The sequence below is a fragment of the Salminus brasiliensis genome, chromosome 2 (assembly GCF_030463535.1).
Source record: "Salminus brasiliensis chromosome 2, fSalBra1.hap2, whole genome shotgun sequence".
NCBI classification, from domain to species: domain Eukaryota; kingdom Metazoa; phylum Chordata; class Actinopteri; order Characiformes; family Bryconidae; genus Salminus; species Salminus brasiliensis.
The window spans coordinates 27,224,691-27,237,517 of NC_132879.1; the positions used below are offsets into that span (position 1 = coordinate 27,224,691).

The 12,827-nt window shown below is 39.0% G+C and overlaps 1 protein-coding gene across 9 annotated transcripts in view; it reads right to left on the bottom strand.

The window, feature by feature from the left end:
• Positions 1-12,827, bottom strand: part of myo9ab (myosin IXAb) — an 86,193-nt gene that overhangs the window by 15,787 nt on the left and 57,579 nt on the right. For all 9 annotated transcript variants that reach the window (XM_072672219.1, XM_072672216.1, XM_072672218.1 and 6 more), the window contains 14 exons: positions 11,907-12,023; positions 10,641-10,775; positions 5,617-5,738; positions 5,101-5,242; positions 4,112-4,307; positions 3,442-3,561; positions 2,815-2,896; positions 2,378-2,515; positions 2,249-2,288; positions 1,926-2,048; positions 1,608-1,688; positions 1,382-1,492; positions 1,131-1,253; positions 301-450 (listed from right to left, as the gene is read on the bottom strand). In XM_072672219.1, the coding sequence (XP_072528320.1) occupies positions 301-450; positions 1,131-1,253; positions 1,382-1,492; positions 1,608-1,688; positions 1,926-2,048; positions 2,249-2,288; positions 2,378-2,515; positions 2,815-2,896; positions 3,442-3,561; positions 4,112-4,307; positions 5,101-5,242; positions 5,617-5,738; positions 10,641-10,775; positions 11,907-12,023 (1,680 nt within the window). The remainder of the gene's footprint in view (positions 1-300; positions 451-1,130; positions 1,254-1,381; positions 1,493-1,607; positions 1,689-1,925; positions 2,049-2,248; positions 2,289-2,377; positions 2,516-2,814; positions 2,897-3,441; positions 3,562-4,111; positions 4,308-5,100; positions 5,243-5,616; positions 5,739-10,640; positions 10,776-11,906; positions 12,024-12,827) is intronic.

The window sequence follows — 12,827 nt, forward strand, 5'->3', positions numbered from 1 at the left end:
AAAAATTATTAAGCCATGGGAAAGGAAGTTACAGTTCAGAAAGAGTGAAACTGCCACTGATCCTAGCTGCCAAAGCCATCATGTTTTAAGTGTGACTAGGGATGTACAATGCCATTATATTCATGTCATTATAGTCAGATATTTGCATTACAAAACAAACACAAAAACATCTGCATCTGGATATATGTTTATATAGCAAATTCACCAATAAATGTACCAACAGGTCTTTTGTGGGTCATCTCTGCTTTTTCTGGACAAAAAGAGTTTTTTTTAATACTGTAATACAGAACTCTTTTGTACCTGTATGATGCAAGCAGCTTGTCTCTGGTTGGTGAAGAGGCGTCTCTCCAGTAGGGCTCTGAATTTCCTCTGCAGAGCCACAATCCTCCTCAGCACCTCTTGATGAAGTAGGTCTTGCAGCCTCTGTCTCTGTACCTCCCTTAAAAAGACCTTGGGAGAGAAGAAAATAAAGAGAGGAATAGACAGATATGTTTCAAATATTAACTTAATAATTACTCTGAAAGAAAAAGATATGAATTATAATATATCAAGCAACATTATGTAGCATTTTTATCTTAAAACAATAGCTTCAGAATCACTGTGATGCTCCATTGGCTTGTAAAAGAGAGAACATCTCTACCTTGGCTACTTCGGGTTCGCCAGCCTGCTAACTGTATTATGTGACTCTGGTGAAGTGGGCAGGCCAGCGCTCGTAAGAACTGTGTAATGCTGTGAAACCTGAATCATATTTGTGTAAATCCAGTAATATTACTCTACTGCAATGGTCCACATACTTCTTTTTCAGTGACCATTATGTATCTCTCAGGTTGTCCAGAAATGCAAGAAAAGGGTGACTGTGAAGGGTGGTTTAAAGCACAAATTACATGTCCAGGGAGTTCAGGAACAAGAAATGCCAATTCTCACATAATGCTGCTTTCAGTGTTCAAAAACCCACATATACTCACTCATTATAACTAATATTTTTCTAGTTTTTAAAATTTTGATTCAAGAAAAAAAATAACAGAAATGTATATTGTATTAAAAAACAGCACATTATGATCTGAGAATGCATGTCTTCTTTGAGTAAATGCATGTCAGTCTAAAACAGCAGAAACAATAATAGGCAGTACCATGGTTTTGCCCACTTGATACCCATCTGGGTCAAGGTCAGCTCTCTTCAGGAACTCTTGAATGCCAGCCTGACTGTCACCTGTGCCATCTGGCAGCAGCACATGGAAATGATGAGCAAAGTCCTACAGAGACAGGCAAAGAAATATTCAGCACAGTCAGTATTTTGGAGAACCTGTATGCCAGAAAATAAATGTTCACCTACAGGATAATACTGTCATGCTTCTTTTGTCAGCATTTGTGTGTTTCATACCTGAAAGGTATATTTAACACTGTATCCTGACTGTCGTATTCTCACTGTCTCCAGCATACCAGTGTACCGCAGCTGCCTTAGTACCAGCGCATCATTAAAGCGTAGTGGAAGCTGAGAGACAGAGAAACAGAGGGAGTAAGAAAGAGACCGACAGATATGTGCATAATGTCTTCCAAATTGTTACCGTAAGACATTTAGTCATAAGCTTAATAAAATCCTGCAGTACCTTCTCTGCATTTGAGCGGATACACTTCACAAAATAGGGCTCCGACTGCCCCAGGGTTTCCATCAGTTTGGTGAGGGAGGCCTGCAGCACAAAAGAGAAAAATAAGCAACACTACAACATCATTTGCAGAGTGACATATTTTTACATTTAATCCAAAACCAGTTCCAAAACCAGACTGCAGAAACTCAACTTGAATTTAACTGCCTAGACCCTCTGGTACTAGAAATACAGAGTGCTGATGTGGGATTACTATATTACTCCCCATAATTCTAATGCATTATGCAGAGAGGGAAGTCAGGTTAATGTGTATGGCCTGACCTGAAACTGTGCACTTATGCTGGGAGGCTTCTTCTTCTTGTGCAGGTGGAGGAGTGATTTAGTAATGCGATCATGAAGTGTTAAGCTGCTCAGGTACTTCAGGGACTTCACATCTAGCAGATGCTGCATACACAGAGAATGACAGTAAATAAACTAACAAACAAATGGATCAGTGGACAATCTCTGGATCTGGATCATCTCAGAAAATCACTTGATTACTAAGACTTAGACTGACTTAGACTGGTGTTAAACAAAATGAAAACACACAACTGGGAAATACCTAATAATGTGGTTAGGTGTGAATGCGTGCGCTAAGACATTACCTTAGGAAGTGAATGCTTGGCCTTATAGTTCTTGTTCCGCCTATAAAGATCAAGGTTAGACATCAATCACTAGAAAAACACATACATAAAGTTATGGTCTTATATAGTAAAAGTCATATTGTGACTCACATCAGAATGCCCTGCGCTCTCTCCAGGAGCTTGCTACTCATGGCATTGACAAATATACCGTCCTCTTCATGGGAGGAGCCAGTGGTGGCCAGACGCCCTGGCCTTGAGCTACGACCGTTACAACCAGAGAACCCATCTCTGAGAATAGGGGAGAAAAGGACAAGAATAAGAGGCCACTGGTTTTCTGTGCATTTTCCAGTTAATGCCTTGTTCCTTGTTGTTGGGAGAACTTCAAACATGTATTTACTTTAAGCGCCCCATGTATCCATGGAGGTATTTCCCAGATATAAAACATAAAATCTAAGGTCAAGAGGAAAAATCATCCAACTGTGCAAAATAGTTTTTATCAAGCACTTAGTAGCAGTTAAATGTTGCATGTAATCGATTTATGTAAAAAGCTTATGGGACAATATAGAGAGCTCTGCATACTGACTTACCGGGTTGATTTTTCATTGATAGTGTTGGTGCCCTGTAAGTCTGAGAGAGGGCTGCGCGGATTCTTCCGTGTGATGCAAGAATCTGTTTCAACAGAACCATCAAGAGCATGTTAGTGCCTTCTCAACTGGTTTACCTACATTCCCTACTTCAGCTGTCACTTACAACAACAACTGCAGAAGTCGAGGTCAATTTTATTTATGTAGCCACCAACCAGTAGCCTACTTATGATAAGAATGTACACTAATGAATCGAAAGCCTGAAATTCAAACACACAGTCCTTCTGTCTGGAGGAAATAGTTTCAGACAGTGCATGACCCTAGTGTTTCAGGGGGTGATCTGCATTGTGTCCATTGCCACATGACATGTAAGTCATTTCCTGTGAAAAATTCCTGCCTAGATTCAACAGCAGACACACAGCAGAAATTTGTTCTTTCTAACGCTTTGAAGCCACTGGCCAAGGCAGCGATACACTGCAGGTTCTACAAAAAATGGGCGTGGTTCACAGACCCACAGACCCAGACCCAGTTCACAACAACAATTTATACCAATAGCATGTTGGCAGGTTAACAATAGTTTATAATTAAATCCAGTCAGTGGATATAACACTGTATAATGTGTAGTCTTACTGTATTTGTCATCTTTGCATCTCTGTAGGATTTCAAGGCTTCTCTGATGAACGGGGTGATGCAGGAAACTAAAGCTATCCACACTTTTAATAACTGTACATTGCACTGCAGAGTCAGAACCTAGCAAGAGGTAGGAAGGAGAACAAAAAGGAAAAGAGAGAATCAATCATTAATAACTACACATTAGACACAATATATGGCCAAACAAATTAAATGCACCTCCACATAATGATAGATTTGCACTTTTAGGCAACAGTAAGTACAGCATGGACTGTGTATTCCCTCTGAATCAGTAGAGCAGGTGACGCAGCACATCCATAATTATCTTGCTTTGCTGTTCTTTACATTTTTAAACAGTTCAGAACGTCCTTGCCGTCTCTGTAGCCATGAATAATGGAACAGAATCGCGTCATGGTTCATGCAGCGATGCTCACGTAATCATGAAGAGCATTTGGGAAGACTTGTTACATGAAAGAATTGGTCTTTACTAACGCCATGGGGGCTAGAGCTGCATAAGGGCTTCTATTTTTGCCAGTCAGCATTGAGTATGTGTTGTAGTTCTGAGCGTGAAAATGCAAATGCGTGCTGCAGGCCTCATTTTACTGATCAGTGTGCATCTGTAACTACATGAGGAGTGCCTGTGAGTGTGCCTGTGCCTGTATGGACTCACCACTCTTCTTCTCCCCGTGCCGTTTGCCAGCTCCTCTAAATGCCACCACTGCTCTGAAGTATGCTCTGAGCACAGCCCAGCGGAAGGTGGCCACAGGGTCGATACCCATCAGGCCACAGATAAAGGCGCTTTTACTGCTCTTCAGCAGAGCCACAATGTCCGGACGCATGTGATCCGTGTTCTTCTCCCTGAAGTCCTGCACAGGAAGAGAATGACACAATAGAAAGACAGAGATTAGATTACGAGTTCTCAAATCACTCTCATTTTCACCTCTGTAATTGCACACATAGTGTTGCTCTCTAAAGATAAAAGCATTTGCTTGGATGAAATGTGAATGTGAACATCACTGATGTAACAGTATCACACACATTTATAATAGACAGATTCTGTCGATAGAGGCTGAACTGGATTAAGAGCTGTGTTTTAAACCTCTTTGTGTCTTTATATACAACATCTGTGTGCACTGCTATTACTGCATGCTTATGACACATCTGGCACACACCTCTCCATCAATGACAGGCAAACAAATCAAACAAACAAAAATACAAAAACAGGAATATTAATTAGTGCCAACATAAAGATATTAGTCACAGAAGATGAGCTCTGTGTCTTTGGGTGTGTGTTAGTGTGTGAGAATGTGTATGCATTATGCAGATGTGCAGTAGGTGTTGCTAAGAAAGGGGGGTAGACCATGAATTAGACCCCTTCCTCTGCCAAACATGTGCTTCAAATAAAATCGCAGCTAGTGGTAAATCCAACCAATCAGATTAGGAGACAGAATTAGGTCAGTGGATGTGGTATGTGCATGTGTGTGTGTTCCTGTTTTCTCTGTTTCCAACATACATATGCAAGCACACACACAGGTCTTCACTAGCTGGACTCTCAAACAATGTTCAAATCATAAACTATCCCACTACGACAATCCAGTTAACAGTAGTTCTGATTAGGATTACAGTGTGCAAACAGCTCATGGATCTACACAGTCTTACCTTCACACTGTATTTGACCTTGCCAGCGTAGTGATGTATGATGAAGGCTGGCTCCATGACTGCAGGAAACTCAATGTAGCTGTTCCCCTCATGCTGCCTTTTAAACTTATCCAACAGGGTCTGGTTAGACGCCTGCGGGAAGCTACAGAGACAAGGAAGAATTTATCAATACACAATACAAATTTAGCAATTTGTTGCAGTTTATGGTGTATTTCGGTGCTGATCTGATATCATTTCTAGGTGTTCATGTTGATATGATTATGTAAGAAAAAAACTGAGCTAGGCATGTTGGGAGAATGGCTCCAATTTTGCTCTTCCCTCTACTGTCACTGCCTGCTCAGAACAGCATAGCTATTAGTTAATGCCTTTTGAAATACAGCCCCAACTCTCACCACACTGTCACAGCAGAGATAAGTGAGCTGTGCTGTAATGTGATGGCCCATATGTTACAGTTGCTCTTATATGGTTCTAACACAGCATCTAATCGTAAGCTTTATGAAAAAGGCTCAGGCCTACTTGCACTCCTCGTCCAGCAGGTGGAGCAGTGCTGTGGGCTTCTTGCTGATGAGGTTGATGCAGCTTGTGTTATCAATGTAGTCAATCATGTGCCAACTGATGCTTTCCGCACGATACTCTTCCTGTACACACAGAATGAAGCACAGCCTAAAGAAGACTTTAAAAGAAAACTCTTTAGGCTGAAAGGGATTCTAGTTGGCCACAGCCTCTGGATACATGAGGATGGTATGACTGACCACTTTCTTCGTCCACCAACATAGACTCTGCAACCATGTGGGTTTTCTATATTATATCCATTCACCCACTATAAGTTATATTCTTTTTTCCACAATAAAAACATTTCACAGCTATAATCCAGTCTTCTATTCACAATAGATTTAGATGATACCATTTTGCAGTTAATGTCTTTTTACGTGATTAATTTCTAAAATCATCCAGCGTGTATATATTGCCTTTAAAAAAAAAAAACAAATAATAAACAGGGCATGATCAGCATTTTGTAAACCATCTTGTAAAACATATTGACCTGCCCATGTAGTGACTCTTTTGCTTTGAAGTTATAAAAACCAAATATTTCTCTAAAACAATTCCCTCAAAGTAGCTGACAGAGTGTTTTTAAATTGTAGTATGCAAATATTAACCCAATTAGGAATAGGATAATAGGAATATGAATGTCACTTTCATTCATGTGGATTTTCATCAATAACAGGTAAGGATTTAGTTGCAGTTTAGTTGCACACAAGATTTGATAATTTAATTCCCCCTAGTAAAAGTCTTACACAACATATTCTCATTAAAACAGAGTGTAACATAATACATTAGTTGGATGAATAGAATGCAGGCCTTATGAGACGGCTAATGAAAGGGTTCTACCTCTAAAGCACAGGCTTCCCAATCCTGGTCCTGCAGTACCACCTTGCCCAGCATATTTTGCATTTTCCTGCTCTAACCACTTTAGCTCTGGAAAGGCTTGTATATTGGATGGATCAGAAGTGTTGGGGACAGGGCAAACACTGAAAAATGCAGGGCAGGGGATAACTACTGCCTTAGAAATAAACATAGTGTTCATTAGTGTGCCTTTAAGACTAAAACATGACCCCTGTTCTCATAAGATGCCCTATATTGTACAGGTAAAAGATATCCTGTTTAATTGATCTCCTCACTATACATGCCCCATTCAAACTGGTAAGGGGCAGTAGACTAACTATAGAACTATAACTATAACTAACTATTAACTATAGACTAACTAACTAACTAACTGACTAAATATAGAACTATAACTATAACTAACTACTAACTATAGACTAACTAACTAACTAACTAACTAACTAACTGACTAAATATAGAACTATAACTAACACGAACAGGACCTGTAGTTATTTGAGTGAATGAGCAGAACGTAGGCTGCTGTGAAACTCTGCAGGTGATTCTCCTCACAGTCTAGCAGCTCTGCAGCCCCTGCCAATAAGACTTGTGAGACTGCTAGTAAAATAAAGCAAGGTGATTACAGTGACAGACAGTACACTAAGGACTTTATTTTACCTTAACTTATGACCAAACTCGACAACAACTTAAAATGGTCAATTAACTCAGTCATTTACATATAACAAAAAATAATCTCTCACTGAATTTTTTTTTGCCACAAACCCTGTCTTAAGAGTTATTTAGAGGTATTTCAGTTGAAGAGTGAAAAGGCACTGCTCTCTGCTTCGAATTGTAACTCTTAGAGTGTCAGTCTATTGGTAATGCTCTGCAGTGGAGCGTGGAAAAAAGACCAAATTAAGGAGCGATTGGCACAGGGAGTGTAAACACTGGACTAAGGCCCTGCAGCCTGCGGCAGTGAGTTCTGTGTATTTGCTTTGGCGACTGCTCAAAGGGTACACACCGCCTTAGATAAGAGAGTGTGTGTATGTGTGTGAGTAAGAGAGAAAGAGAGAGAGAAAGAAAGAAATAGAGAGAAGGAGAAAAAAACACTTGACATATGACTATAGAAAAATGACTTCTCTGTGTCCTGTCCATTGAAATGTTGGTAAACACCTTGTTGCATTCTTTGAGATACTATGTAGACCAGCAGATCTATCAAAAGAACCATTATGACAACAGATTTACATATAACACATAGATACGTAGAACTGTGTAGACATGTGTGCACAGACATACTCATATCAACACAGAAAGCAGTGGTTACGAAGAGTGTTGGGACAAACCACCCACAAACTTTCGATCTGCTATTTCCCACAAAAGGGAGGTTGTTTGCAGGGGGAGTCTTGAGTAGAATCAACTGTCCCTGTATTACTATAACATATTTCCAATGAAGCAAATGTCAGAACTAACATAATTCATTAGTTGGGTAGATGGAAAACAGGCCCTATGAAAATGTGTCAGCTTAAAGGGGCCATATGCCACATTTGGCTTGTGTTTTCTCATGGGGGCCACTTACAACTTTTGAGTGTGTTTATGTACCAAAAACAGCTATTCATTTCCATGTGTCCATTTTCTCTTTATTCCTAAAGCACAGGCTTCCTAATCCTGGTCAAATCAGGAAGGTATGTTAATTAGACGGATCAAAAGTGTTGGGAACAGGTCAAACACTAAACTATGCAATGCAGGGGGCAAAAACAGACTGTTAATTAGTGTAAAATTAAGACATATGTATATGTAACCTCTGTTCTGTAGACCTGCCCTGTATTGTGCACATTCCAGAACTCCACCAGCATTGCATTGATACATAAATTCTGGTGCTGATATATAAAATAAATAAATATAGAATAAATACATAAACCTGAAGTGATTAAGCAAGTTTCAGCAGTGAGATACACTGAAGAAACTTTAGGTGAGTCTTGTTTTCCTTTTTTAGGTGCGGTGGAGGCAGAAGAAGCTAAGTCAAGCTCAGAGCACAGGGGAAATAGTGCCATTTGTGGCTGGCAATAAAGCATCAATGCTTAATGGCAGCACAGCTGGCAGAGTGAGTGATCCAATTTGACAGTTAAACCACACATGTCACCCAAACACCCACACACCCCCACACACAAACACACACACACACTACTTTTAGGCTACAGCTCACAGCACAATGGAACACTATAGTGTCTTCAGCTCTATTAAGAAGGATTTGTGTGTATAGGGTATTGCAGCAGTGATCTGATTCCCTCACTTGTTTATATTTCATTTAACCAATGACGCTAATGCTAATTAAGTAAACACTAGAGTAACGAAGAAAATGCAAAAACAGGCAATGATAGAAAACGTGTCACTGAAACAAAATGAATCTAATTACATTGTGTATATTAAAGCTGCATGGTGTGGAGGAAATGTCATTTTGTGATCATCTACACTAAATTTAGAGGACTGTCAAATGGTTCTTTGAACGATGCCATAGAAGAACCACTGTTGGTTACATAAAGAACCATCTGAGGAAGAGCTGTGGGTGTAAAGAACCTTCAAATGGGTACAAAACTGTGAAGGTTAATGATGAATGATGCCTTAACTGTCTCTTTAACCCTAGCAGCTAAATATTTTTCCTGATCCTTTTTTTCCCTGCTAATTTGTTACCCAATTTTTCTCCCCAGTTTTAGATGAGCCAACTACCCCACCCACTCACTAGGACTCCCACTATCACTTGCAATGCTTCGACACTAGTAGGGTGAGAACAAGCACGTCTGTTTTGATAGGTCACCCACTGCCACCAGTGAGGTGTTTTCTGTGTAGGAAAGCAAAATCTTGCGAACGCATCAAGGTTAAAAGCGCAAATGGTATCCATCCAAAGTATTTTCATATCCAGCACAAATGAGGAGTCAGAGCCATGATAAGAAATATTTTTGAACAAAATAATTTGTTTGTTAGATTGTAAAATATTAATTAGTAAAAATACTACTAAAATACTGATTAACAGTATGAGATGCAGTGTTAGTGTAAACCCTCTAGAAATGAAAACAATAAAGTGTGGTGGTGACCTAACACTTCAATTGTAAATCAAGGACTGGTCCTCCTGGAACATGAAGCATTCTGACTTCATCGTGGAAAAACACACATATGCAAAATGTATTAGGTGTGGCTTTATATTTAATGTGCCATATAAAGAAAGTAGAGGACTTTATGGATAGACCGCAGCATTTATTTGGACAAAGCAGCAGATTCTCCCACCAAATGAATGAAGGCAAAAGTCTATGTCTAATGTACATAAAAGTTTATAGAAGAACTTATGCAGTAATAAAGCTTGAACTTAATCAATTGGTTGAGGCCTGTTTGTTCATGGCAGAAAGCTTTGTAATACAGAGAACTGAAAATGAAAGCCATCAGATCTAGCTGATCCAATGAACTGCATGTAAATGCATAGTGCCATTGGGTGGGTGCAGACAAAAGTACTGTTTACAAACTAGCCAGCACGAAGACAGGAAGAGAAACAGGGAAAACCTAACAATGTCATACGTGGCATATAATGCTTAAGCCCTGAGTACCAGAGACAGAAGCATAATGAAGATAAAATTCAAACATTAGAATCGTGAGGACCAAAGGAAGTAACACTGATAAGACTGGCATGATGGCATTCAGGTCCTAAAATGTTATATGAGATATAAAAAAGGTAAAACATAGTTTTGTTGCTGATTTGAGTTGAACCCAGAGACTGACTCATTCTAAGCAAGTTAATGTCAGGGAAAATTCTAGTGTAAGGTTGTAGCTGAAGGTGTGACACTGGCATCTATAAGATGACCACAAACTAAACTTTTGTAATCCCTCTGGTCATAGCTTTGCCTCTGGCCTTCTGCAGCTATTACATTGTTTAGGTCTTGTTCACTTGCAGCAGTGGGCTGCCTTAGAGAGAGTTTATATAGCTGTTCCTAGAATAATGTAAAGATTTTGTTAGCAAAACCAGCACGACACAGCCAGTAAACTGTTCCACTGAATCTGCTGTCCACTTATACAGATCTCAGCCTTCCAGCCATGATGATCAGTAAAGAGACAGAGAGAGAGAGAGAGAGAGAGAGAGAGAGAGAGAGAGAGAGAGAGAGAAAGAGGCCACACACCTGCTCTAGTTTGAAAATGTGTTGGTTGAAGTAGTGCTGTAGTCTTTCATTAGCGAAGTTAATGCAGAACTGCTCGAAGCTGTTGTTCTCATAGTCCTCAAAGCCAAAGATGTCCAGCACCCCAATGGAGAGAATCTGAAAGAGAATCCAAACAGGAAGTATATTAATGCAGCATTTTGGCAGAATAAATAAAAAACATATGAATATGAACATAATGAACTCAAATTATAAAGCAGACATAAAATGCGTGTACACAATCAAGCAACTAATGTCTTACAATACTTTTCTACTGTAGTAGACCAGCTTCAAGATCCAATTACATAACCCTTAAATCTTACACTAATCTCGTTATGACCATAAATTTTACTTAATCAGATTTTTTTTCCAATTTTTTTTCAATTATATATATATATATATATATATATATATATATATATATATATATAATTACACATGTTGATATTGTTTTTAATGTTGGATTTATAATGTTTCTTTCAATTATTTTTTTCTTTGGAAAAATGCAAACAATTGAATGTAATTACTTAAAAATCTCAATAAAGCAGCTTTAGACTGAATGATGCCGTGCACATTTTCCACAAACCATGCCCACGCCTTCCCTTGTAAAAGGGAAATCACACAAGAGAAATCATAAGGCTGAACTCTGTAGTGTAAATAAAGAAACAAAAGCGGGCATGATGCCCTCCCCACAGACAGACAGACAAACAACCACCACAAACACCACCCTTACAGGGGAGGAGCAATGGTCTAATCCAGTGGATACCCACTGGGCATAACTTGCCAGCTGCCACAGCACACACACACACACACACACAAAAACACACACACACAAGCATCTGTCTAGGATGAGCTCAAAATTCCCTATCGTGTGAAACAAAGAACGAGAATGAATGAGAAGAAGAGGCATTCGAAAACTGAAGGTAAAGTTAGAATTATAATCATAGAAGGAATGTAAAACAATTAAATCAAGCATTATTTATATTTATCATATTCATGATAATTCAGTCTCTTTGGGCTGAGGCCATGATGCTAAAAATTTTCTGAACACTGAGCAAGGCTCTAGTTAGCTACAGTGTGTAGATATCTTGTCATGAAATTGGGCCTTTCTGCATCTTGGTACATCATACTGCCCATTATATGATTTTTTCCCTTTTACCCAGGTCAATCACAAAATCACAAAAAGGACTGTGTTAATAATCAATTATCAAAAATCTATTAAGAATTAAGATGAACAGAAAAGCTTTGTACCTTGGCAGAGTCTTCCAGGTCTTTGTTGTTAAGAAGAGCATGGTTAGTGCGGAAGACTATCCAGTCAAACAGAGCACCGTAGAGAGATTTAGCCATGGAATCTCTCACTGTCCCAGCCTAGAAGAACAAAGAGACAAAATTGTGTCAAAATGGTCCAATCAAAAGGCTGATTACTACAACATCTGGCGTGTGTATAGTGTGTGTTGAGGACATGTAACAGGATAGAAAAACACAACAAAAAAAGGTTTTGATCAAATACATGTAGCACGTTTGAGTTTTTTGCAATGAAAGTTCTGTATCCTGGGTGTGTATACACACATGGTTAAAATGTTTGTTATAGTAAATCGGTGAGGCAGTAAAAGATGAGCTGATATCCAAAAGGAATTAAGTTAAAGATGAAACAGCAAGATTACTGTCTCCATTTTTTACATTTTCAAAATAACAAAATGAAAACGATTCAAAGCAAAAGTTTGGTCTCGCATGCACTGCTTTTTGAGGTCTATCCACAAACAGGGTCTAAGGGCCTTCAGCTTGTGCTTTTTGATGTAGGTGGATTGTGGATTTTGAGGTGTGTTTAGGATCACTGTCCTGCTTTAGAATCCTCTTTTTATTCAGCTTCAGCCAAAAGCATGGCTGTCTCATGCAGGTGCTTAACTTTTGGAGAGCTTTTTTCTTTCTTTCAATTCTGCATCCCTTTCTCCAAACATACATTTGCTCAATGCAGCCAATACGTTTTACTTCTATCTTCATCAGTCAACAGGACTTGTTTCCAAAATGCTTGGGCTTGTATACATGTCCCTTGTAAAATGTCTGACAGTAAATTGTGTGTAAAGTTGTGGTGAGGATTTTTAGTGAGGAACGACAGATTTTCTATCAGTTAAGCACTGAAAATAATATTTAAAAATGTTTTAACCATAAATA